General features: G+C 41.6%; 1 protein-coding gene across 2 annotated transcripts in view; it reads left to right on the top strand.

The window, feature by feature from the left end:
- The window catches only part of nbas (NBAS subunit of NRZ tethering complex), a 242,479-nt gene that overhangs the window by 107,577 nt on the left and 107,168 nt on the right, over positions 1–27,734 (top strand). For both annotated transcript variants that reach the window (XM_041187860.1, XM_041187859.1), the window contains exons 30-32: positions 2,797–3,026; positions 20,172–20,284; positions 27,140–27,253. In XM_041187860.1, the coding sequence (XP_041043794.1) occupies positions 2,797–3,026; positions 20,172–20,284; positions 27,140–27,253 (457 nt within the window). The remainder of the gene's footprint in view (positions 1–2,796; positions 3,027–20,171; positions 20,285–27,139; positions 27,254–27,734) is intronic.

Here is a 27,734-nt window from a genome sequence, read left to right as displayed (position 1 = left end):
GGATTCCCAGCATTATTGAAGACCGTCTTCAGCCAATTTGAGTCACTCCACATGACATCAAAAAAACTGATGAGTGCTGGATACAGCCAAGGGTATGGGCCCCAAGAACATCCCAGCTGTACCACTGCAGATGTGTGCTGCAGACCTAACCACACCTTAGAGCCAAGTTGTTCCAGTACAGCTACAACATTTGCACCTATCTGACAAAGTGGAAAAGTATGTTCTGTCCGCAAAAACAGGACAAATCTAATCTAGCCGATTGCCATCCCATTAGCCTACTCTCGTATATCAGAAAAGTGATAGAAGGTATGATTGACAGTGTTATTAAGTGGCAATTACTTAGCAATAACTTGCTTACTGATATTCAGTTTGCGTTTGTCAGAATGGCATAGCTGCACACCTCACACAGCTTTAGTCCAAAACTGGACAAAAGAGCTGATTCCCAGTGCTGAATTGGGAGTGACTGCTGTTGACATCAAGACAGCATTTAACAAAGTATGGCATCAAGGAGCCCTAGTGTTATGGCAGACAGATGTTAAATACCAAGCTGTCCAAATCCCACAGGGAAGCTTGAAGCAGCTGCCGCAACTATTTTGCAATTTGTATTTAATTTGAGATGCAGGTTTTGAATTCAGTAAAAAGGTCACCAAGTCTTATAGGTTTCTTGCAAAACTAAATTAAACCTCTGTTAATAGAAGAAATTATTGTAAGCACATGCATAGATCTGAAAATTACTGCCATGATAACTTCTAAACCCCCTAATTAATGTAAACCCCAGTTATACCTTCGTTAAGGCAACAATGAGACACACAGATTTTAAAAGACCCAGGCAAAGTAACACACAATAGCCTGAACAGTCGAATTCAAAGTGAGTTTTTCTCAGCTTCGGTTCCTTTTAGACAACAGTCTGAGGCTTAGATGCTGGAGGCTTTTCACATTTGTGTTAGAATGCCTGCCCTTACACACTGCCTTCTCTCCTTCATACATATTTTTCCCTTCTGAATGCAAATTCCCATTCTTTCACTATGTCTTTGGACTTCTACCTCTCTAATATTAAAAATCCATCAAAGTACCAATTTTACCAATAATCTTCGGGAAAAATAAACACACTGTTTCTTAAACTTCTCCTGGCTAGGTGAAACATTTCACCCCCTCTGAATTCAAGCTAGTCTGGTTTATTTAAAAATGCAAATGTTCCCTTCACACTCATTCTAAAACTTTCCCCACATGTACCTATTTAACATTTTAAACTTAGCTTATCTTATACATCAAAGCCTTTAGCCCAACTGCCTTTAATTCAATTAAGAGACACACACGCACACAAACACACATATACACAAGTACACAAACACATACAAACACACACACGCACATGCGCACACACCCACCCACCCATAGACACAGACCCCACTATTACTCAACAATAAATTCTGATAACATTATGAAAATTATTATGTCTTTCTGACACCTAGCAAAACTTAAGTTAATGGGAATTGGGGAAAACTTTCTGCTGGCTCTCCTAGCACGAAGGAAGATGGTTGTGATTGTTGGAGTCCAATCAGCTCAGCCCTAGGACATCACTGCAGGAATTCCTCAGGGCAGTGTTCTAAGCTCAACCATCTTCAGCAGCTTCACTAATGACCTTCCATTCATCATAAGGCTAGAAGTGGGGATGTTAGCTGATGATTACAGTGTTCAGTTCCATTAGCAATTCTTCTGGTAATAGAGCAGTTTGTGCCCACATGCAGCAAGACCTGAACAACCTTCAGGCTGTTAGCTGGCAGGCAACATTTGTACCACATAAGTGCCAGGCAATGACCATCTGCAATAAGAGAGAGAGTTTAACTCCCCTTGACATTCAACAACATTACAACCATTGAATAATCCACCATCAACATCCTGGGTTACCATTGACTAGAAACTTAACTGGACCAGCCACATAAATAATATGGCTACTAGAGCAAGACAGAAGCTGGGTATTCTGTGATGATTGATTCTCCCAAACCTTTCCAGCAGCTAAAGGCCCAAGTCAGGAGTTTGATGGAATATTCTGCACTTGCCTGGATGAGTGCAACTCCAGTAAGACTCGAGGAGCTCAACAACATTCAGAACAAAGCAGCCCATTTGATCAGCACCCCATCCACCAGCTTAAACATTCACTTCCTCAAACACCACCACATCATCGCTGCAGTTTGTTGGTGGAGTTTAAATATAGGTTTGCTTCTGAGGGTTCTTCCTGCTGTCATTTGCTATCTTGGCTGACAAAATTCTCTTTGGGGATATTGAAGGTCTAAATTATTTGGCGGTTAGGTAAAAGCTTAAGCTGACTGTAATATTTCAGAACACAGTTGGCGAAGGGTTCTTGGAGTAAATTTTCCACTTCCTATTGTGTGGAGTCGGGACTGAAAGTTGAGCTGCCAGCCAGTTAATGGGAATTCCATATTTCTTAATAAATCAGCTAAATGTGAGACACTCAGCTTAAGTGCAATTCCAATAGAGTGTTGGTGACACAAATGTTTTTAATAAATAAAATAAATAACCTATACACTATCCAAAGCAAATTGAAGACTTTGGTGTATTGCTGGAAATATATACCATTAATACCAACTTCTTTACCTTGCACCCATATTATTCCTTCACTATATTTTTAAGGGCTAGTCTAACTGACAACATAACCTAAATTGGTCCTTGCATGTTTTAAGGTTAAGAGTTAGTATATGTTGCCTCAGTATAAAGTTCTGAATTTCTCCCACTTGCAATCAAGCCTTGGACATAACCAGACATTTCAATTTTTAGATATTCACCGAGAGTCTACTATGTTCTAGCCGTTTGGAGAATATCCGCTTGGCTGGGCAAATGATGCACTGTAACAGAGTATCCGTCGACCCTCCCATTTGTGCTGTTTCCAGAAGCAAGATACAATCCAAAGTCAGCTTTGAGAAAAGCATCAAATTGGTTCTTGCTGCTGCCAGAGAGTATTTTGACTCATCAGCCACCTTGACTGATAATTGCATGGATTTGGCCAGGTAACCTATAAATTAGTTTTACGCACTTATATTTGTCTTTTTTTTTGATGTCACAGGTATTAAAACCAATGTTTGTACATTAAGATTATGAATGTTGCAGCACCATGCGAGCTGCTAATGCTAATACCAGAAGTTTTTATTCTGGCAATGCAAGACCAGGAGCTACAATTGAACTTCACTATCTGTATCAGTTCAAAAATGATCAACATGAAATGCCAGTCATATATTGTCACCTTCTGCTTTTCCTGCAGAAGACTTCCAGGTAGGTTATTGCATGGATGATTGTACCTTGCGTACAGAAGATCAAATATAACGGACCATGCAGTATTTTGTCTTAAGTGAGTCATTTTGTTGCATATAATAGAGCCCTAAAAGCTGCATGCAAGCAATAATAATTCAAAACACCACTATCAAATTACAAACTAATTTTGACTAATTAAATTTACACTAAAGTACTCCTTCCTAAGCTAAATTTTCAGAAATAATTAGAATTTTCGACCAATGAAAGAGCTGTGCAAGACACTAGAGCTGAACTTTTGGCACAGTGGCAGGAAATAGGAATGGATTTGTTTTTGGGTCAGAAAACAGTCTCTGGGAGAAATGGATTAAATCCAAGATTTTAAAGTGGGTGAGCCCTTAATTGGCATGGACTCTGCTTCCCTGTCCAATTAAGGGTGGCAGTCGGCTCTCTAAGATGGAGAGCCAATCAGAGGCCTTAAAGCTTCAGAGGAGCAATTGTTCAAGGTAAGTAGCTGGGAGGACGGCTCTCTCAACCTTTAATAAAAAAAAAAGAAAAGCAACCAGGCCACCACTTTGGGTGTGGGGAGGGACTGCCCCTCGAAAGTGTGATCTTTGGCTGTACTGTCACCTGGGTAAAGGGAGGTCCTGTAGGCCTGCTAGGATCGCCAGCACCCCAGCCTGCTATTTCTTCTACGTTGTATTGAGATCTAATTCTTTCCGTCCATTCCCCTGAGAATTATTTTTTAAAAATAAAACGAATAACATTACTTCCTGCAACGATTTAAAATGAAATAAAATCAGTATGTGAAATGAGCATTTAGGCAGGAGTGCACTGGAGGGGTGGCTTCACATTCTTGATGGAACATGGGGAAATCCAAGCTCATCTGGAACTGATGAAAAAATATATATGATAGTCACTATCTCAGCAGAGGTGAGGATTATTATTCTTGGGATGAAGGGCTGTCTTGTGAGAAAAGGTTGAGCAGCTAGGGCTGATTCTCATTGAAATTTAGAAGAATGAATGGTTATCTTATTGAAACATATCAGATTCTTAAGGAGCTCAGCAGAGTAGATGCTGAGAGGCTGTTTCCCCTCAGCAGGGAGAAACTAAGGGGTCTCCCATTTAAGACGGTGATGAGATAGCAAGCTTGAGGGCCGAATGTCCTACTACTCATATTTCGTACGTTTGTATGGAAAAGTATTTCTTCTTTCAGGGGGTTGTCAGTCTTTGGAATTCTCTTTCTCAGTGAGCAGTGGAGGGCTGAGTCATTGTCTAACTCAGCCTTGAATATATTCAGATTTTTGATCTACATCCGAGTCAAAGGTTATGGGGGATAGGCAGGAAAGTGGAGTTGAGGCCACAATCAGATCAGCCCTGATTTTATTGAATGACGGAGCAGACTCAGTGGGCTGAATGGCTTACTCCTGCTCCTGTTTCTTATGATCATATGGTAGGGGTCAAGAGACAACTGGCGGCACGGGTCTGGATGCTTAACATTTTGGAGGAATAAAGAAGCTGGTTTTATGAAGCGTGTTAAATTAGCTTTTTTTTTCTGCACAGCCATTTATTCTGCACTCTTATGCTGTAGATTTGTAATGATGCTCACACAGAAGCTGAGTTTGAGTGAAATTGGAGTTTGAGTGCTGGGCTTTGAAGTTAATGTGATGTATTAGACTTTTAACATTATAATGTCAGTTGCAGCCCTGCTTACAGGGGTAGCAGGCACTGCAGGTAAGTGGTGAGACTTTTAAAAGGGTTTTTCTATTGACAAAGCTCGATGTCAGTGTTTCCAAGGTAATTTGAGAGCTAATGTTGTGTTCTGCTGCAGGAAAGCGGTAGTGTAGTTATGTTACTAGTAGTCCAGAGGTTTGAACTGTGAACTCAAAGAACAGGAGTTGGAAACTCACCGTTGCCGTTTGAGACTTTAAATTCGGTTTATATCTGGAAATAAAAAGTGGGTATCAGTTGAAGCAAGCCAAGAATTAATTTTAAAAAGCTTCACATTTTTACAATATATTATGCAATCAGAATAGTTTATCTTGTTTCTTTTTTTTTTCTTTCTCGAGCGCGTGCACACACACACACACACTTCCTTTTTCTCAATTTCTTTCACTCAGCAGAGGCAGGCAGAAAAACATTTGGCTATCTTAAATGCCAATGCTACATCCTATGATATTATGCACATTTCACATGCTCCAGCCTCCAGCCCTGCCTTCAGCTGACAACTATGTAGCCTGTAAAATTTTGTTGTTGCGCAAGGCCAGTTTTTTTCAATGCGAGATACCTTTGTTTCACAGCCATGCACACGGCATTTAAAATGGAACAAGGCGTGTACGGTAACTTCCAGCCGTCACGCAGCCTAACAGGAGCGCTAGTCACTACTCTGACGAGATAAATATTAAGTCCAAGTCCAAGCCCAAGCTGTGTAGAGACTGAGGTCTATAAGTGGAAACTTTTGGATTTTTCCACTTTCACATGTTGATATATAGGTGGACACTGGAGAGAGTGCAGAGGAGATTCACCAGGGTGTTGCCTGGGGTGGAGCGTTTCAGCTATGAAAAGAGACTGGATAGGTGAGGGTTGTTTTCCTTAGAGAAGGAAGGCTGAGGGGGGACCTGATAGACGTGTACAAAATTATGATGGGCATAGATAGGGTAGATAAGAAACTTTTCCAATTAGCGGAGGTGTCAATAATCAGGGGGCATCAATTTAAGGTAAAGGGCTGTAGGCTTAGAGAGGGTTTGAGGAAACATCTTTTCACCCAGTGGGTAGTTGGAACCTGGAACGCACTGACTGAGGGGGTGGTAGAGGCAGGAACCCTCACAACATTTAAGAAGTATTTAGATGAGTACTTGAAACGCCATAGCATACAGGGCTATGGGTCAAGTGCTGGAAAATGGGATTAGATTAGATAGGTGCTTGATGGCTGGCAAGGACACGATGGGTCAAAGGGTTTGTTTCTATACTGTATAATTTTTGACACTAAAGTCCATGAGCAGAATTTTTTCCTCATCAGGTGGGCGCGGCGGGCAGGCCTGGGAGTGGCAGCAAAACCCATTGCCACCGGCGATCAGGCCCCAACCGCGATTTCACACTGGCAGGCCAATTAAGGCCCATCCAATGTGAAACGCGGCTCCACACTGGCTAAGAAGGGCCAAGTGGAGGCGGGGGCCTGTCAGCCGCTGAGTCCAATGGCGACCTGACAGTCGGTTTAAAGGCTGCCAGGGAAGGATGTCTTTCTGCCGGTGTAACAATGGAGTCAAGTGCAGCTGCAAACACCAGGCAGGAGGGCAGGTCGGTGAGCAATCGGCCCCCCCACTTTTCCAATGATTGTCTTGCTGACCCTCAGAGCTGTGAGGAGGAAGCCACCGCACCTCATGGAGAGGGCATGGAAAGAGTTGGCAGCCTTGGTGAGCAACCATGACATGGTGCGGTGCACACAGATGCAGTGCCGGAAACACTTCAATGACTTGCTGCGCTCAGGAAAGCCGAGGACTGTTTTGGCATGGTTCAGTGTGCAGAAGTGTTGAGGTTTGACCGTCTCCCCACGGACCTCAGGTGCTAGAGTCCGAGTGCCAACTGTCAATCACACTGGAACTGGCCAAGGGAGTGAGCCCTGGCTGCTTGGACTGTATGCCTTGCGGATGTGCCCTGTGAGGTGGTCTTCAGTTGGGATTCGTCAGGCTGCAATGGTGCTGCATGTAGAGAATGGACTAATTAATGCTCCTCTGTCCTTTCAGAAGAAGATGAGCCATAACCAAACCAAGAGGGCACATACAGGCAGAGGTTTGCTCAAGCTGCTGCTGCTCTCCCGATTTGAGCAGGATGAATGACCTGGAGCTCGAGAGCCGGCATGCTCCCTGTGCAACCGGGTGTTGAAAGTTGGGGTGCCAGACGAAGGTAAGAGTGCGGTGCACAAAGGTGAGGCTTTTGGATTGTGCAACCATTCTAGTGTAGCCTCATCGATGGGAGCCTCAAACCTGGAGTCCCCATTGATCATTGAAAGACGATGGCACTGTGTTGCAGATCTCCTTTGCCTCAACTCTGTTTCTGGCATGCGCAGTGACAGTGACTTTAACTAATGACACCTCCTTCTTCTCCCTTTTAGGTTCACTAGCTGGCGTCTGATCTGCAGACCCCGGAGGACCAGCAGGTGTCATTTTCACCTACATTACACCCGCTTTCTGAAGCAGGCACCAGCACAGATACCAGCATCTCAGTCGGTATTACAGCAATGGCTAGTATCTTGGCGCACATTGGTGTGGGCACTTGAGGTGCAGGCAGAGGCAGAGAGTGCCCAGGGTGTCAGTAGCCAGAGGACTGCTGGGGACCAGGACAATGCTGAGTCGAAGGCAGATGATGAGACTCTGGAGTCATCCATTAGGTGGCAAATGCTGGGAACTCCAGCGAGATGTGTGGGAGGATCTGGCGGAGATCCATGAGGGTCTGTGTGCCATGGTTTCTGTCGTGGAGGAGCTCATGCAGAGCGTGGGAGATGGATGAGGCACCCAGTATCCCAGCTAGGTGCCCGTCCATCACTGGTGTGCAGGGAGATCCAGAGCGACCTCACATTGGCACACGAGCTGCCTGATGTCTCTGCGGGCTCCTCTCAGGGCGCTCCAGATGACGGCAGCAGCTCTTCCGGCCCCTGCCAGTGACCATGGCATCTGATGAGGCTGTTGCGACTGGGAAAATGATAGGTGTGGCACAGGCCGCTCCCTCCCAGGTGGGGCCAGCAGAGGTTCTGGTGGCTAGGGGCTGACCGCCAAGTTCATCAAGGCCATCAAAACAGCAGTCAGCAGGCTGGCTCCAATTCTGGTGCCAGCAAGAGGGGGCACCTTGACATAGCAGTTGCAAATGTAAGTTAAAGGCACCATGAGCACAAGAGGGATAAGTCACAGGTGATTTTATGTTTATTTTATCTATACTGGTCTGGGAATAAAGACCAGAAAGGTTTTGTAAATAGTTTGGATTTGTCCAAATGAGATACATTTTGCTTTTGTCGTCATGGCCTGAATTGAAATGTGACAGACGGAACACAGAGAGAAGATGAAGTTCACGAGCACTTTGTAAGATATGGATCTGAAATTAGTCTTTGGGGCAGGGGAATTCAAAGTTTCTTTTCATTTCATTGAGGAACAGATGGAATAAATTGGAATATGGAAATCCGAAGAGAGCGAGTGAAGAGACAGCGAAGGAGATCTCTTCAGGTGCCATTGGGGTGGTGAGGAGTGTGGGTGGCAGTGGTGCTTGGGAGGTGAAGCTGTTGAGAAAGGCTCAGTCTTAGCAGCTGGTGTAAGGTGAAAAGAGGGGTCAGAGTAACAGTGGCGAGGAGTTGGACAGCAATTTTTGGCTGTAAGTTGGCTCCAAGGTATATTGGGGGAGGGGGGTGCCCCAAAGATGTGCTGGGGAATCCCCATCAGAAGTTGACAGGTAAGGTTTACACAATACTTGCCCAGAAGTGCAAGCTCCCCCTGGACAATTGCCCTACACTGGGAACCATCTGAGATTTAAATCGCAAACTTTGGATGGTTCTGACTGAGTTACACCAATAGTTACCCTGAAAACGTTAGAATTAAAAATACTTCTCTACTAACTTCTGGGTATCTCTGACCCACACTGACCTCTGCACGGAGCCCCTCCCCTCTCCCCACCCACAAGGGTCGACATCCTCTGATAGGATACCCCAAGCCCCGGTAGGCCTGACTCTCCACCCCCAACACCCCCCCCCCCCCCCCAACTCCCGGGCCAAACTCCACAGTCCCCCACTTACCCTATAGAGTTACCTTTCCTCTGGCCTGTCAAGGGCATTTAAACTCCACCATTCCTATTGAGTGATTGACTGCAATTGAAACAACAGAACTTTGAGTAATCCTGAGAAGCATTGCCAGTGCCCAGTACTTTTATAATGAATATTTTAATAATGAATTTCTTAGCCACAGCAGCTGTAATGTCAACAGTTCGGATGTTGGCCAGTCATTTATTTGAAGGGTACAAAAACAAATTGCCCAGCTGGTCATGAGAAAAGCTGGAATTTCAGATCATGCTTGGAAGAGAACTGAGCTGTTGGTGTTGTCTATCCATTCTTTAGTTGTTTTCACGTTCTGTACCTTTCACTTTTCAAGCTGTTCACAGCCAGTTGCTGTTCTGTAAGCAATGGACCTTTGCATTGAAGTCAGAGTCCCCATGTTATGGTGTGGCAGGATTCTAATATTCCATTATCAGGTAAAATTCCAGCAACTTTCATCTTTGTTGACATAATTTAACACCCTTTTATGTACTTGAAGGTGATTTGAATGCCATCAGGGGTTATTTTCTGACGTAAGCCTTGCCTCTGTATTTCTTGCCGAGCAGCAATAATTCCATTGTCAAATGTCTGTCTCACCTTTATGTCAAAATTTGTGTTATCTGTGTTCTTGGCAGTTTCTAAAGACATCAAGCTGAAAATGTTGTTCAAGTGGGCCCTAATTAATTCAGAGATGTCTGCTTTATTTCATTCAGAGTAGTGTTGCACAGGATATATGCAAGTGTTCACTGTTGCCTGTCACAGAGGATCCTGTAGCAGATTGGTTGACTTGGCCTTGATGAATTCCTGCACATGTGTCAGCAGTACCTGTTTTTCTGGTGCAATTGAAATAATGTTTGGCCATTGGAACATTTGGAATTAGAATCTTTATGAAGCTCAGCCATGCGTAAAATCCTTAGATTTCTCCTTTTTCCATTTATATATAATTGGTTAATAATACTTGGCAAAATATATATCTGGTAGATGGGCAGAACATTTAATGCCACTGTGGAGCTTTTAATTTTCTCTTTACTAAGGCAAGTGTCAACTGAGGATGAAACGTTTTCTAAGTAATTGGTTTTATTGACATTGCAACACGGCAATTTTGCAGGTGGAGATACTTACAACTTTAGTAGTATAATTTGAAACTATTTGAAATTTGGAATGATTCATTCTTCTGCCTTAAGGGACTGAGGGGTTAATTCTTCCATAATTCTTTCTTTGATCTGGTTCTGATTTTGTTTTTCAACCTTACTGAAACAGCTGCTTTTCTAGCACTTGGTGCTTTTGCAAAAAAGCAGTTTGCTGGTATGTTTTATTTTTCCTATCTTCCTTATGGTTCAATAAGACAGCTGTCTCTGTCACGGCTTTCTTATCTCTCCCTGTCTTTCAAAAATACAACAAATCTTGCCTGACCTTGTAGCTTTACTAAAACTGAAACAGCAGTTAGTCTTGCAACAGTTTGAAGCAAGCATAATATCCGTGAAATCTTTAGATTTTCGTCAAACCTCCCAGCATGCCATCTTATTTCGGTCAAGTTTAACAGTTAAATATTTTATCCTTTGTTAATACTTCCAATTAAATTCTGGTCTTTTAGCAAGTAATCAAGGAATTTTAGCTTATCCTTTTAGTTTTCCATGAAAACCAGTATTAAAAGTACATATTTTTCCAAGATGTATCCATAGCTGGTTTTAACTTTATCTACATTCATTTCAGACTTGTACTAGAGAGTGTTGAAGAAGCTATCGGTCTTAATAGTACTAACGATGTTTGAGCTACCAAAATCAGCTACACAATGTAGGGTGTCACCAAAGTGAGCCATGGCACAGAAACTTACTTCAGCATCTATACTTTCTGTCTCAAAAATCTCATTGCATTGCTAATGAAGGGTTTTTTTTCTGCTTTATTTCATGGCTGAGCTGAAGCAACCATTTCTCATTGATGATTGTCTTCAGATATATGAATGTAAACTGCAATGTTTCATTTCCCATTCTTGGGGAAGAGTTTCCTCTGAATTTTCTATAGTGACCCAATTGTAAAACCTACTGCCTGACGATGGTGATGCTGGATAGATTATTTATGTTCAATACGGGAAATAATTTAATTGAAGAAGTTTCTCATTTTTTTCTCTACTCTGGGCAACAGAACACAACCGGATGTTATCAGCGGTGCACAAAGATTAATTAGAAGGATTAGGATCAGCAGAAGTAATATTCACCCCCATCATAATTTTTTGTGATATGTCAAATAATAGCAGGCTGTTGCTAAGGCTTTGGTCTGTTAATTCACGATCACAAATTGCTGTAATATCAGATGTTACATTATGTATTTTAGTTAAATCTTCATGGATTGCATTAGTTAAATCATTACTGTTGGTATTCGGTCCTTGAACTAGTGTCTGTCTTTCCTTTTTCTAGATCAAGGTAATGTATTGCCTGGGTTTATCATCATCACAATATTACTGTGTCCACAAACATCAGGTTAATGATGGCCACTGTCTAAGCCCTCTTTGTCTTTACAAGTGATGAAGTAGAGTTGATAAGACGCTTAAGCGCAGTTAGAGTTCTTGTTCTAATTTGTTGATTCTTGCCCTCCAACTTGTCTAGAAGGAATTTGATCAATGAGTCTGCATAACCTTTCAGGGCTCTGGAGCAGCAGAGGGTTATATTATGGTTCTTTGCAGCAAGTTTGTTATTAAAATCCACTCGAGCTCAATTTGTCAGTGTACGTTGTTAACAGAGTGTTCATCTGCCTTTCAACCATTAACTTCTTGAATTCATGGTCCCTTCTCATGCAATGCATTTACTATGCATGATGTATAGCGATAGGAAGGTGTGAGGCCGTGCAATGATTTTAAAACTCTCACCTTTGTTTTCAAATAAGAGTGTTGCTGGAATCGGAACCAATGTAGGTCTGGGAGCACAGGGTGAAAGGTGAATAGGACTTGATGTGAGTTAGGATGCAGGTAGCAGGGTTTTGAGTGACCTCAAGTTTCCGAAAAATGGAGCATGGAAAGTCGATTAGGAATGTGTTGGAATAGTAAGGTCTAGAGGTAACAAAGGCATGGATGAGAATTTCAGTAGCAAATGAACTGAGGCAGGGCTGAATTGTGCAATGTTACAAAGGTGGAAGTTGGTGATGGCACGATATGTGCTCAGAAGTTTACCAATGGGTCAGATATGATACCTGAGTTGTGAACAGTCTGGCTTAGCCTCAAATAGTTACCAAGGAAAGGGATGGAGTCAGTGGCTATGGAATGGAATTTGTTGCAGAGGCTGAAGACAATGGCTTCAGTATTCCCGGTATGGGAGGAGAGTTCGGCTCATTCAGTATTTGATTTCGGGCAAGCAGCTTCACGATTTACAGACAATGGAGCGGTCAACAGAGATGGTGATGAAATAGAGCTGAGTGTTGTCGGTGTACATGTGAAAACTAACACTGTTTTCAGATGGATTGAGGGATTTAGTTTTTCACTCAAGCAAAATGCCCAGTGACCCCAGAGTCCACAATCCTTTATTTGTTGAAACATAATTAGAAAAATCAACGTCAAGCTAAATAATAAACAAAAATGCTTAATTTCTGTAATAAACACTTTCACCAATGATTTAACATGATTTTTGTAGTATGGAGATCAGAATTGCACATAGTATGTGAAGTGTAGTTTTAGCAAAGGCTCTGTATACATTTAACAATACCTCTTACTTTTATATTCTATGCTGCTTGGAAATGAATTTCAGTCATTTGTTTTCACTCCTTATGACCATTTCACCTTGTTTTCCTACTTTGTGATTTATGTATCTGTATTTTACAGATCCTGTTGCTCCTCCACCTCATCTGGTTTCTTATCTTCCAAAAATTGGGAGCCTCTATATTTCTCACACCAAAATGAACAACCTCATAGTTTGCTATGTTAAATTTATTTACCTGTCCAATTTAGAAGCCTGTTTGTTTTTCTGTAGTTTGGTGCAGCCCCCACATTTGTGAATTTCAGCACCGGACCTCCAATTTCTGAGCCCATTCATTATTTGTAAGGATATTATCAGGAATAAGAGGATGTAACTATCAGGAAAGATTGAGCAGGTTAGAGCTCTTTTCTCCGAAAAAGAGAAGATTGAGGAGATCTGATTGATTTATAATTATGAAGGGGGTACATTAAGATGGATGAAGAGAAACATTTCCAACTGTTGGTGAGTTTGGAACAAGATGATCTTAAACACAAGATGGCCATTAACAGATTAAATAAGTAATTCAGGCAGAATTTCCCTAAAAGGTGATGAGAATGTGGAATTCACTATCACATGGAGTGGTTGAATCAAAGTAATAATGCATTTAAGGTGATACTTGAAGCATAAATGAGTGAGAAAGAAATAGAGGGATACAGAGGGCAGAGAGGGGAGTTGTAATTAGAATGGGAGGAGGCTTATGTGGAATATAAGTAACACCTTACTGGATGAGCTGAATAGCCCATTTCTTTGCGTGCATTCTGTGTAATTTTACATTAGTTTTTTTATTGGACACCCAAATAATGTTGGCTTCATGGATGGAAATTTTTGTGAGGAGTCTATTTGTGCTGTTTACCTGTTAATGTAGCCAATTCCTCTTGCATGACTTTTCTAATTAAGCAAATCAGATAATTATAGTTAATTGTAAGCTGCTGAGATCATTCATGGCAATTTTACCTGTTGAATATTTCAGACTGAAAGCTACCTACGCTCTGTTACATTTATGAAGTATTTTTAAAAACAATGGTCTGAATTTAACCTTTGGCAGGCGTGCAATTGGTGGGACTGGGAACGGTCGGGAAATGGATCTCCGACTGTGATCGGCTCCCCCCCCTGCCCCCCAACTGCGATTTCCAATTAACAACCAGCCAGTGTGAGACATGCGCTGAAAAGCTCAGCGCTGCCGGGGTAGGGGTGGGAAGAGAGTGGGCGATGATGTTACTGGCGGTGCTTGTGAGCACTGCGCGAAAGCTCCTTGAAGGCAGTCGGCTGCCCAGGGAGCTGCAGACGGGAAAATGCTAAAATAAAGGTTTAAAAAGCTGCAAAAAAAAAGGTCCACGCGTCATAATCAATCACCTGAAAACATAGCTGATAAAAATGCTGTCCACAGATATTTATTTTTATTTTATTTCATAACAGAAATTTCATCCTACCCTTTAATGAGGTTTGATGAAAAATCCAAAGGTTGCCTGGCCGATTCGCCCGTCCACCAACTGTAAGGTTAAACGGGCCATGAGAAAATCAGAGACTATTGTGCTGTTAATGGGCTTAATTGCTCTCTCAATTGTCGGTGGGCGTTCTTCCCACTTTTGCATGTGCCTGCCGAATGAAATATTGCATGAGTGCCTGATGATGTCGGGACGCTCGCCCAACATCTTCTCGCACGATTTCACACCCGGTTGGGTTGGGTTGGGCAAGCGCCTGCCCACGGGACGTAAAATTCAGCCCAATGTGTGGTGCCTAGTGTGTGACAAGCATGCAGTTTAGATGCAAGACCTTTTACATGCTAGCAGATCATCTATGATACTCATGAAGCATCAGAAATGTTGTTGTTTCAAAATGGGAGGAGGGTACATTGCCACTGAAGATTTGGAAAATAAGTTTTTCCCAAAAATTATGCAGTGTTGTTCAGTTGGTTCATTGTTTGTCAGGGCTTTATTCTGTAACAACGAGGAGCAGGGAAGAAGGGCCCTAGAGTAATTGATATTATTTGATATTAAGTATCTTCTAAAAGGTTTAATTTAATTTAAAGGGGTAAGTCATGGCAGGAGAGCTCAAAGCCGTGGTGTGCTCCTCCTGCTCTATGTGGGAAGCCAAGAACATTTCCAGTGCCTGGGGCCAGCATTTGTGCAGGAAGTGTCTCCAGCTGTAGCTCCTGGAAGCCCGGGTTTCGGAGCTGGAGCAGCGGCTGGGGACACTGGAGCACCCGTGAGGTGGAGAGTGTCATGGATAGCATGTATAGAAAAGTGGTCACACAGACAGGAAGGGAATGGGTGACCACTAGGTAGAGCAAGAGGACTCGGCATGCGGTGCAGAAATCTCCTGTGGCTATTCTCCTGCAAAACAGATACACTGCTTTGGATACTGTTGAGGGGAATGGCCTCTCAGGGGAAAGCAGCAACAACCAAATTCATTGCACCAGCTCTGCTGAAGAGGGGAGGAGTAAAAAGTGTGGGAATGCAATAGTTATAGGGATTCAATTGTAAAGGGAATAGATAGGCGCTTCTGTGGCTGCAAATGAGATTTCAGGATGGTATGTTGCCTCCCTGGTGCTAGGGTCAAGGATGTCTCAGAGCAGCTACAGGACATTCTGAAGGGGGAGGGTGAACAGCCAGTGGTTGTGGTACACATTGGTACAAACGACATTGGTAAAAAAAAAAGGGATGAGGTCCTAAAAGCAGAATATAGGGAGTTAGGAAATAAGTTGAAAAGTAGGGCCTCAAAGGTGGTGATCTCAGGATTACTACCAGTGCCAAGTGCTGGTCAGAGTAGAAATAGCAGGATATGTCAGATGAATACATGGCTGAAGAGATGATGTGAGGGGGAGGGTTTCAGATTCCTGGGACATTGGGACCGGTTCTGGGGGAGGTGGGATCAGTACAAACTGGGCGGGTTACACCTGGGCAGGACCGGGACTTATGTCCTAGGAGGGATATTTGCTAGAGTGGTTGGGGAGGGTTTAAACTAAAATGGCAGGGGGGTGGGAAGCTATGCAAGGAGTCAAAGGATGGGAATCAAGGGCAAGAACACAAGACAGAAAGGGGAATAAGAAAAGTGATAGGCACAGAAATCAAGGGCAAGAATCAAACAGGGCCTCGGTGAAAAATAGTGGGAACGGGACAAGTAATGTTAAAAAGACAAGCCTTAAGGCTTTGTGCCTTAACACGAGGAGCATTCGCAATAAAGTGGATGAATTAGCCGCGCAAGTAGACGTAAACAGGTATGACGTGGTCGGGATTATGGAGACATGCTGCAGGGTGACCAGGGATGGGAACTGAACATCCAGGGGTATTCAGTATTTAGGAAGGACAGACAAAAAGGAAAAAGCGGTGGAGTTGCATTGCTGGTTAAAGAGGAAATTAGTGCAATAGTGAGGAAAGATATTAGCTCCAATGATGTGGAATCTGTATGGGTAGAGCAGAGAAACACTAAAGAGCAAAAACCATTAGTGGGGGTTGTATATAGACCCCCAAACTGCAGTGGTGATGTTGGGAATGGCATTAAACAGGAAATTAGAGACGTATGCAGTAAAGGAACATCTGTAATTATGGGTGACTTTAATCTGCATATAGATTGGGCAAATCAAATTAGTAACAATACCGTGGAGGAGGAATCCCTGGAGTGTTTGCGGGATGGTTTTCTGGACGAATATGTTGAGAAACTAACTGGAGAACAAAGCCTAGATGTCCATGGTGAAGAGGAAGCGGATGGGGCCAGGGAACTGGAAATTGTTGACATGATGTAAGGTGTCAGAGGAATCACGGATGTAGGTGGGAAGGGACTGGACAAGGGGAGAGAGAAGGGAGTCAAGATAACGAGAAATGAGTTCCGTGGGGCAGGAACAGGCTGACACGATCGGTCTACCGGGACAGTTCTGTTTGTGGATTTTGGGTAGGAGGTAGAAGCGGGCCGTCCGTGGTTGGTCGACTGTCAGGTTGGAAGCTGTGGGAGGAAGATCCCCAGAGGAGATGAGGTCAGTGACAGTCCTGGAATGAATGGCTTGATGTTCAGTGGTGGGGTCATGGTCCAGGGAGAGGTAGAAGGAAGTGTCTGCGAGTTGACGCTCAGCCTCCGCGAGGTAGAGGTCTGTGCGCCAGACAACAACAGCATCACCCTTGTCAGCGGGTTTGATGACAATGTTGGGGTTGGACCTGAGAGAACGGAGTGCAGTAAGTTCAGAGAGAGACAGATTAGAATGGGTGAGAGGAGCAGAGAAATTGAGACGACTAATGTCACGCCAACAGTTCTCGATGAAAAGATCGAGAGAAGGTAAGAATCCAGAGGGAGGAGTCCAGGTGGAGGGAGAATATTAGAGGTGGGTAAATGGATCCATTGAACGGGGAGAGGACTCGTGCCCAAAGAAGTGAGCACGGAGACGAAGACAGCGGAAGAAGAGTTCAGCATCGTGCTGAGCCTGATATTCATTGAGGTGAGGGCTTAAGGGTATGAAACTAAGTCCTTTGCTGAGCACTGAACATTCAGCGTCCGAGAGGGGAAAGTCAGGGGGTATAGTGAATACACGGCCGGGGCTGGGATTGGAAGATGGGGTGGAGATGGAGGGACAGGCAGGGATGGAGGGTCCTAGATGGGTGTTGGTGTCGATGAGTTGTTGGAGCTTGCGTTCCTTAGCACTTGAGAGAAGGAGAAAAAGTTTCTTGTTGAGGCATCAGATGAGATGAAGAGTCCTTTTGTTTTTTTCCAATAATTTATATAGATTTTTCTTTTCCCACCTATTTCCATTATTTTTAAATCTTGTATGCCCTGCTAGTCCCTCCACCCCACCCCCACTAGAGCTGTACCTTGAGTGTCCTGCCATTCATTCTTAATTAACACATTTGTTTAGATAATATCACCACCTTCAACACTTCTTTGTTTCTTTGTCTGTGACATCTTTTGATTATCTGCTCCTATCACTGCTTGCTTGTGCTTGCTTGTCCCTACAACCACATCCCCGCACCCCCCCCCCACCCCCCCAAACCCTAAACCAGCTTATATTTCACCCCTCTTCTAATATTCAATCAGTTCTGCTGAAGGAGCATGAGTACTCGAAACATCAACTCTTTTCTTCTCCGCCAGTGCTGCCAGACCTGCTGAGTTTTTCCAGGTAATTCTGTTTTTGTTTAGGAAACAAAGAGTAGGAATAATAGGGTCTTTTTCCGAATGGCAGGCAGTGACTAGTGGGGTACCGCAGGGATCAGTGCTGGGACCCCAGCTATTCACAATATATATTAATGATTTAGTTGAGGGATCTAAATACAATATCTCCAAATTTGCAGATGACACAAAGCTGGGTGGGAAGATGAGCTGTGAGGAGGATGCAGAGATGCTTCAGTGTAATTTGGATAAGCGGAGTGGGCAAATGCATGGCAGATGCAGTATAATGTGGATAAATGTGAGGTTATCCATTTTGGTGGCAAAAACAGAAAACAGATTATTATCTGGCTAAAATTGAGAGAGAGGGATGTGCAATGAGACCTGTGTGTCCCCGTACACCAGTCGTTGAAGGTAAGCATGCAGGTGCAGCAGGTGGTAAAGAAGGCAAATGGTATGTTGGCCTTCACAGCCAGAGGATTCGAGTACAGGAGCAGGGATGTCTTGCTGCAATTATACAGGGCCTTGGTGAGACCACACCTGGAATATTGTGTGCAGTTTTGGTTTCCTTATTTGAGGAAAGATGTTCTTGCTATAGAGGGAGTGCAGCGAAGGTTTACCAGACTGATACTTGGGATGGCGGGACTGACATATGAGGAGTGATTGAGTTGGTTAGGATTATATTCGCTGGAGTTCAGAAGAATGAGGGGGATCTCCTAGAAACATATAAAATTCTAACAGGAATAGGCAATGTAGATGCAGGAAGGATGTTCCCAATGGTGGGGGAGTTTCAGAACCAAGGGTCACAGCCTGAGGATACGGGATGGACCATTTAGGACTGAGATGAGATATTTCTTTACCCAGACAGTCGTGAGCCTGTGGATTTTGCTACCACAGAAATTAGTTGAGGCCAAGACATTGTATTTTTTTTAAGAAGGAGTTAGATATTGCTCTTGGGGCGAAAGGGATCAAAGAATATGGGGAGAAAGCGGGGGCAGGCTATTGAGTTGTATGATCAGCCATGATCATGATGAATATCGGAGCAGGCTCAAAGGGCCGAATGGCCTACTCCTGCTCCTATTTTCTGTGTCTAAAAAGTACTTTTATCAACTTGAGGTAGATATAGTTGTTCACTCATGTTCTGTTTTTATATAATGTTCTGCATAAATAAATTATCTAATTGCCCAACTATTCATCTCCATATCATAAAGTACCAAGAAATACATAAAAGTTTAATCTTCTTTGCATTTTTCCATCATTACTAATGCAGCAGTACCCAGCCACCACCTCCCTTGCAACAGTGTAAATTTTATCATTGAAGTTAAAAAAAATCCAGTAAAGATATATAATGCAGAATTTAAAATACTTGTTTTAATCCATAAATAAACTTTAGTATTTACAAATTGATCTAATTTTCTATCTGAACAGTTCTGTTCAAATTTATATTTTTCGAACTTAAGGTGAGCAGGCAATTTTGCTTTGCAAGGACCACAGTGACTATACAACAGACTCTAAGGAAAACAGTGGAGGGGGTATATTGTTGCCAAGTTCAAGAGGGAGATAGATACTTTTAGGTGAAATCAGTGAATAAGCAGTCTAAAAGATGCACCTCATTTTATCCCTGTGCTGCACATCCCTTTTTTTCCCACCAATGGATGTTCATTTCATGAACTTTATGCATAGCTCATGACCGCTCAACTCCACACCACCTACTATTGCAAGATATTCTGGTCTTTTAATATTCTGTGCAACTTTGCGTAAATCTCCCACTTCCATTCTTTTCTGCATATGAACCTAGGGTATCATATGTTTCAAGCAGGTTGCACAGTTTTAAATGACTAAATATAAACATACTTAGTATCAACAAATTCAGTACTTTAACAAATATAAATTCCTTGAAATATTTCAGCATTGCTGTCTCCAGTAACATTAAATAAGTTAACACTTTACATTTCATTGAAACACGACTGACTTTGTGCTATTCTGATCTCATCAAAAAGTTCAGGATTGTTTTCTGCCTCTTCTGTGTCTACATCAGGGCAACATTTCCGCTGCAGTTTTCACTGTTGCCTTCAGTGTAGAACTATTTCCAGAATTTTCGTCGCAAAATGCAGCAGTTTTACATTTATTTCCCTATTAGGAGAGTGAAGGTTCTGCTATTCACGATAGTTCACTGAATACTGTTGGAGAAATCACAATTAAATTGTGCCATTACAATGACTGATAATAAAGGCCATTGAGTATGTCAGCTTGCTTGCATGTTTAAGATTTATTTACCATCTGGACATTTCTTACTTTGTTACTAGGTGCTGCTTACAACTCATCACAGATTGCACTCCTGTCATTCAAGAAGAGCTGGATCTCATCAATGCTCTCAATCTGCTAGAGGAGTTCAACATGAACATCTTGCCTATGCAAGGTATAAGAGCTTGCTTCTGCGTATTAGTACTGTGCCTAAAATAAAACAAATGTCGCACATAGAAGAACGTGAGAGGAAATAGTGGAGACCCAGTGAAAGTGGTGGGAGAGAACACAGGGCAGTACTATTGCTAGTAGGAGGGAATGGACAGAGGTAAAACACAAACCCACAGCATGGATTTATGCAGCTTAACCTTGATAATCTTAGGTCTGTTAAGCGCAAGAGGCAAAGTTCGGGGTAGGAGAAGGAACTGACGAGGAAGGCAATGCAGGAAGGGTAATAGGCCACCTCAGAGACCATTGGCTCTTATTCAGATAGTTAGCACCATTGAGAACAGAATCAACAACTTTGGTGGTGGAGCTTGATAGTTTATAGGAGGCAAGTATAATACATATACATAGAAATGTTTTTATGAATTACATAATCACCAAGCAGGTGTAGCAGTAAAGTGTTACTAGAATTAAGTGGCATTTACAGAAAATGTGCATCACATAGATATAAAACTTACTTTTAAAAAAAGTCACTGGCCTTTAATTCTACAAAACATTCCTTCTCGGTTTCACATTTTATCAATCTTTTCCAAAATAAACTTCAGCGTCTTCACATATAATGATAGCTGGCAATGCAAACCAATCACACTGCAATTTCATCCCCTTGTCAGTGGTAGCAATTGTAGCACCTCTTTGCATCTCCCAGCTAACATGGAATTCACGACACAAACAGGGTATATGACTCAAATATAAAAACGAAAAACTGCGGATGCTGGAAATCCAAAACAAAAACAGAATTACCTGGAAAAACTCAGCAGGTCTGGCAGCATCGGCGGAGAAGAAAAGAGTTGATGTTTCGAGTCCTCATGAACCTTCAACAGAACTGATTGAATATTAGGAAAGGGGTGAAATATAAGCTGGTTTAAGGTGGGGGTGGGGGGGAGTGGGGGGGTGGGGAGAAGTGGTGGGGGGTGTTGTGGTTGTAGGGACAAGCAAGCAGTGATAGCAGATAATCAAAAGGTGTCATAGACAAAGGAACAAAGAAGTGTTGAAGGTGGTGATATTATCTAAACAAATGTGCTAATTAAGAATGGATGGCAGGGCACTCATGGTACAGCTCTAGTGGGGGTGGGGTGGAAAGAGTAGCAGGGCATAAAAGATTTAAAAATAATGGAAATAGGTGGGAAAAGAAAAATCTATATAAATTATTGGAAAAAACAAAAGGAAGAGGGAAGAAACAGAAAGGGGGTGGGGATGGAGGAGGGAGTTCAAGATCTAAAGTTGTTGAATTCAATATTCAGTCCGGAAGGCTGTAAAGTGCCTAGTCGGAAGATGAGGTGCTGTTCCTCCAGTTTGCATTGGGCTTCACTGGAACAATGCAGCAAGCCAAGGACAGACATGTGGGCAAGAGAGCAGGGTGGAGTGTTAAAATGGCAAGCGACAGAGAGGTTTGGGTCTTTCTTGCGGACAGACCGCATGTGTTCTGCAAAGCGGTCGCCCAGTTTACGTTTGGTCTCTCCAATGTAGAGGAGACCGCATTGGGAGCAATGAATGCAGTAGACTAAGTTGTGGGAAATGCAAGTGAAATGCTGCTTCACTTGAAAGGAGTGTTTGGGCCCTTGGACGGTGAGGAGAGAGGAAGTGAAGGGGCAGGTGTTGCATCTTTTGCCTGGGATGGGGAGGTGCCATAGGTAGGGGTTGAGGAGTAGGGGGTGATGGAGGAGTGGACCAAGGTGTCCCAGAGGGAACGATCCCTACGGAATGCCGCTGGGGGGGTGGGGGTGAAGGGAAGATGTGTTTGGTGGTGGCATCATGCTGGAGTTGGCAGAAATGATGGAGGATGATCCTTTGAATGCGGAGGCTGGTGGGGTGATAAGTGAGGACAAGGGGGACCCTATCATGTTTCTGGGAGAGAGGAGAAGGCTGAGGGCGGATGCGCTGGAGATGGGCCAGACACAGGTGAGGTCCCTGTCAACAACCGTGGGTGAAAACCTCGGTTAAGGAAGAAGGAGGACATGTCAGAGGAACTGTTTTTGAAGGTATATGACTCAACTGGTCTGTGCCAGCATTTATTCCTCATCCCACCTACTTCATCTAAACCTATCTTCATATTTTTAAATTCCTTTTCCCCTCAAGTGCTTTTGTATTTTTGCCTTAAAGGCTAGTTGTCTCCTCATGGTAGGCAGTAGCACACTCTAACCACTCTTTGGATTTAAAAGTTTCTCCTGAATGCTTATTGGATTCTAAGCTCACATTATTTTAAGTTATTGCATTATTAATTTGTATTATTTTACATTTTGTCCTCTAGTTTTGGACTCCCCACAAATGATATATTTTCTACGCCTATCTTATCAAATTCCTTTTTAATTTTAAGAGATCTTTAATAGGTCAACAGCAGTCTTTTTTTTACTAGATAAAAATAAGCCCTAGTTTATTTCACCTTTCTTGATAAGTATCAACTCTCCGTTTTGACATGAAATGAGTAATTTGTTTTTGTACTTTCTCCAATGCTTCTTCTATATCCTTTTTTTTATATGGAAGCCAGAGCTGCCTAGCCTACTCCAATTTTGCTCTAACCTAGGCTGTACACAAGCTTAGCATAATATCCCTGCTTTTCAATTCTGTTTATCTAGAAATGTACCCCAGCGCTTAGTTTGATTTTTTTTTTTATAACCTTGTTAACTTGTTTTTCAACTTTTAATGATTTGTGATACCTTTGCTGTTGTACTCCATGAGCAATGCTACTTTCCTTTCCTAAATTTGCTATTTAATGACAATGTAAAAGCAAAGTTTTACATTGAAATAAGGGTAGAAGTGTAAATATGACATAGATTCTGAATCATGTCTGCATGTCCTAGTCCAATTACCCCCCAACTTCATCCCCTCTTCACCCGTTTGGCCTTATTCTCATTGCTATGGGACATTGACTCGTATGTTGAAATATGATAAGCATTGTGTTTACCAATTTATTTCTGTTCAAATTTACCACGGTTAGTAAGTAATGGACTACAACTGCATTTTGCACTTTAAACATGGAACTAAGCTTGGCCTATTATGTAATCATTTCTATTCAATGAGGTCCCTTAGTATCCAAAAATGCAATTTAAAACTCGGATTAAATTTTCAAAGAAGGTGCAGTACTCAACAAACATATATCCAATGAATGCCAATACAGTAATTGTGTTGATTTATGCAGTTTATATCCCAAGGGCAGAAAGTGTTGAATAAACTTTTTTCTCCCTTCTCTTTGCTGTGAACTGATTCATAGTATAATAAAGTAATAGTGGGACTACCTTCAGCTATATTGCATTTTAAATCAAATCAATATGTTGCACTACATCCTGCTAGCAGTTCCAACAAAAGTAATTCAAACTATAGACATTAACACAAGGGGGATAAACAAAAAAATGAAGCATAATTTTGTTTAAAACATCTGAATAATAGAGAATTCCATGAGACAGTGAAGATCACAGCTCCTCTTTGTTTTGAATATATGCAGTATCTGAATGTAAAATATTACATCAGCCACTTGAACTGTTCCTAGAAGCTGGAACATCAAAAAAAAAATATCTAAAAATATTCCAAAGAAAATTCACAAAGTCTAAACCACCTGATGAGGTTCACCATCAGTATCTGCCAGTATCCCAATTACCATAATGGTTAAAGAGAAGGAAAGAAGTTGATCCTAGTCTGTAACAAACGCTCTGGCATCAGTGCCCAATTGCAGGGTGAAATTTCAGTCACTTCACAACTCAGACTGTTAGCACCATCTGCCCATTGTGATTACCTAAGTTTACAGCATGTAGAAATAGAACATAATTTGTAACCCACATTGTGTTGATATGAAGATTCATCCTTAGAACAGTTTGGTTATTGAGAAATGTATAAAACCAATTTAATTACACTTGACTTAATTTCAGCACTGGATCCCATATTAAAAGTGTGAAAAGATTTGTAGTGCACTGTTAACTTCAGTTTTATTTCTAACCTTTGATTTTTCACAATAAGCAGTCTGAAGAATAGAGTTACTGGTAACAGGGAATTTTCCTTCAAATACAAAATGGGATTTCATGCATTTATTTCACCTTCATGAGAATTTTTATGTTAATATATGTGGAATCATTTCCTTCTATATTCAGTTTCCTCTCCTGTTTTGTTAGGAAATGTGTTTCTTTAATTCATAAAGCTGCAATTCTTCTACCAAAATTTTTCATATTACAATGTTCATCAGTGAATGGTTGACTGTTGATTTTACTTGAGAAATTTTAAGTAAAAACTTTAATGCACTTTGCAAATGGTGCTACATGTCTTTGTCAGCATAATTAACCAGCTGTTACAAAACAGTGCCCTGGCCAATTAATGAGTGTACAGTGTAATCTTTCATACAATTTGTGCTAAAAGACATTGTAGCAGCCATTGTTGCAAGATAATTAGAAATAAGGCAACTGGTTTGAATATAGAAACAACTTCAGGGCTTGATGATGAATTGATTCAGAGATTTTCAATTTATCAAAACCGTTCATGCATTAATTGTCATAGGACCACCTTTATGCTTCTCCTTGCCGGCAAAATTTAACTTTAGAACTGAAAAAAATTCAAATGTGAAACATTAACAGTTTAGGAAATCTGAGTCATTCAAAAGCAGAATAGTTTTACAACTCTGCTGTCCATGCATATATCTTCCACATTATTTGATGTTGAACATTGTGATGAATGATTGAGCAGAACCATGGTTATGATAAAGGGAATATCAGCTTTTCCTATTTCATACTTGTGCTTTTGAGCTAACTTAATTTCTAAAATATTGGCCTGGAAATGGCATATGCTTTAATTGTAATGATTAGGCAACAACTTGTGATATTTCTGATGTCAAGTTTACAATCTCCCTATAAGATTGGAGCCAAGTCCTCAAAATTCCCTTTGATTTAACACAGATGAGGTTATTAGCTACTATTTTGCTATTTGTCTCCTTGGTTCCTGAGACCAGTAAACATTTCCAATGGAGCTAAAATCAGTTGTTTGGATTATTCTGAAGGATGTTTGGCACTCGTACGCTTATGATCATTAGAAGAGTGTGCTTTTGGAATATTTAATATTAAAGCTCAAATATTTAACCCGTATAATTTTTTTTTTGTTGGACTAAATTCATGCCCATAAGTATCCAGTTTTCTTTTGGGTACTCAATCTGTGTTGTAATTGATGACTCAAACTTGGATTTGTTCCATTAATGCTGAAATTCTTTTCTCTTCCACTCTATTTCTCCTTTTATCAGTTTTCAACCACATAATGCTGCATTCCATATCCTCAACTACCTGCTGTAGTTGAATCATTCCGCCTTGATGTCCTGCATGTCCCTTCAACTTTGCAGTGAAGATCTTGCCTTTCAAAAATAGCTTCTTCATGTCTAAACAACAGCTACTGCTACTTAACTTTGATGAAATACCACTATTGCAGTAGATTTATTAGCAAAACGGAAGCCCATGGATTAAATGGGCAGTGGCTGCATGGATGCAGTATTAGTTAAGGCATAGAAAGCAGAGAGCAAGAGTAAATGATAAATTATTGTTCTTCAGACTGAAGGGAAGTGTGCAGTGTTGTTCCCCAAGTGTTGGTGTTGCGCTTTTTCAAATATATTAATGATTTGGACTTTGGTATACAGAGCATAATTTCAAAGTTTGCAGATGACATGAAGCTCAGAAACATGACAGTGAGGAGGCTAGTAACAGACTTCAGGAGGATATTGCAGATTGGTGAAATGGGCATATGACAGATGAAATTTTACTTAAGTGTGAAGTGATTCATCTTGGTATGAAGATTGAGGAGAGGCAATATAAATTGCTAAAAATTTAAAGGCCTGCAAGCAACAGAGAGATCTGGAAATGGATGTACACAAGTCTATGAAGGTGAGGAGTTGTGAAGGTTATTAAAAAGGCATATGGGATCCTTGGCTTTTTAAGTACAGACATAGTTCATAAAAGCAAGGAAATTATCCCTCTACTTAGAAAACATTGGTTAGCCTCCAACTAAATGTGTTAAATTCTGGGCACCACACTGTAGGAAGGATGTCAAAGCCTGAGAGAAGTTGCAGTGGAGATTTACAAAATGGTACCAGCAATGAAAAAACTGCAGTTACATGGAGAGATGAGAGAAAATGAAGTTTTTCTCCTTAGAACAGAGAAAGTTAAAGGGAGACTTGATAGACGTGTTTAAAATTTTGAAGGGTTTTGATATGGTGAAACTGTTTCCACTGGTAGAAGGGTTGATAACCAGAGGACACAGATTAAAGTTAGAAGCAGAGGCGGCCTGAGCAAAACATTTTTATGCAATATGCTATGAGATGGAATGTGCTGCCTGAAAAAAATGATGGAAGCATATTCAACAATGACTGAATAGCGAATTGGTTAATTAATTTGCATGACTATGGGAAAAGAGCAGGGGCATGGGGCTAAATGGATATCTGTACCAAAGAGATGGCATAGACTCGATGGACTGAATGGCTATCTTATGTATCATTTTATGGTTTTACAATTCTTAATAAAGGTAAAGTAGGATCAACAGACATGGAAGATCCTACAGCTTGTTCACCAGGCCCTAAATCTCAAAGGATGAATGGGACTGAAACCCTTTAGGGTTTATATTGTAAACTGAGATATAAAAGAAATTACTTCAGAAATTTAATTTCAATAATATATATTCTCCATAAATGTTTATTGAACATGTTTGTCAACAGTTATGTGAACATAAATTGCTATGGTCTAAACACTTATTGTTGCAGCAAGATTTCCTCTTGTTTTAAATGTGGAAACGCACTAATTTAATATGAAGAAGTGGCATTTTTCTTTCCTTTTGTCTTATCTCATTATAGTACGTATGTGCTCAGACCGACTCCAACTCATAAAAGAGTGCATTGCTCAATGTCCGACAGCCTACAAACAGTCAAAAAAGCTCCTGGGGCTTGCAGATTTGCTGAGAGTAGCAGGTAAGTGCTTGTTCTTGATGATCTCTTGTTACAACCGGTCCCAGATGAGGTCCCCAATATGTTAAATTCCTGGACTAGATCCTCAATTTTTTATGACTGGGACGGGACCTCAATTTTGTTATGATTCCTGGTGAGGAGGAATGAGCTGGCTCCCCTCTTTGTTCAACCCCCTCGGTTGGTTGCAACAAGGTTAGTTTAAAAATCCTTTCCCCATGGATACCTTTTCCCAGTCCAAATGTATTTACTTGTAATAAGGAGCCAAATTAACCCTGTTTTCTTGAGCCAAAGAAAGATTAAGTTTATTAGTTGCTAAAACCTGAGGAAAAATAATAAAATGACATGATGCACACATACACACACTGATCAGAAAGGAGAAGTTAAGAGTCTGAATAAAAGTTAAACAATATACAAATCAGTCCTTGGCTTTCCCGTGAGGTATAGATGGTGGTATGATGTGGCCTTTAAGTTGGGTGATTTCGGT

This window comes from Carcharodon carcharias, chromosome 5 (genome assembly GCF_017639515.1).
Source record: "Carcharodon carcharias isolate sCarCar2 chromosome 5, sCarCar2.pri, whole genome shotgun sequence".
NCBI classification, from domain to species: domain Eukaryota; kingdom Metazoa; phylum Chordata; class Chondrichthyes; order Lamniformes; family Lamnidae; genus Carcharodon; species Carcharodon carcharias.
This window is presented reverse-complemented; position numbering and strand designations above follow the sequence as displayed.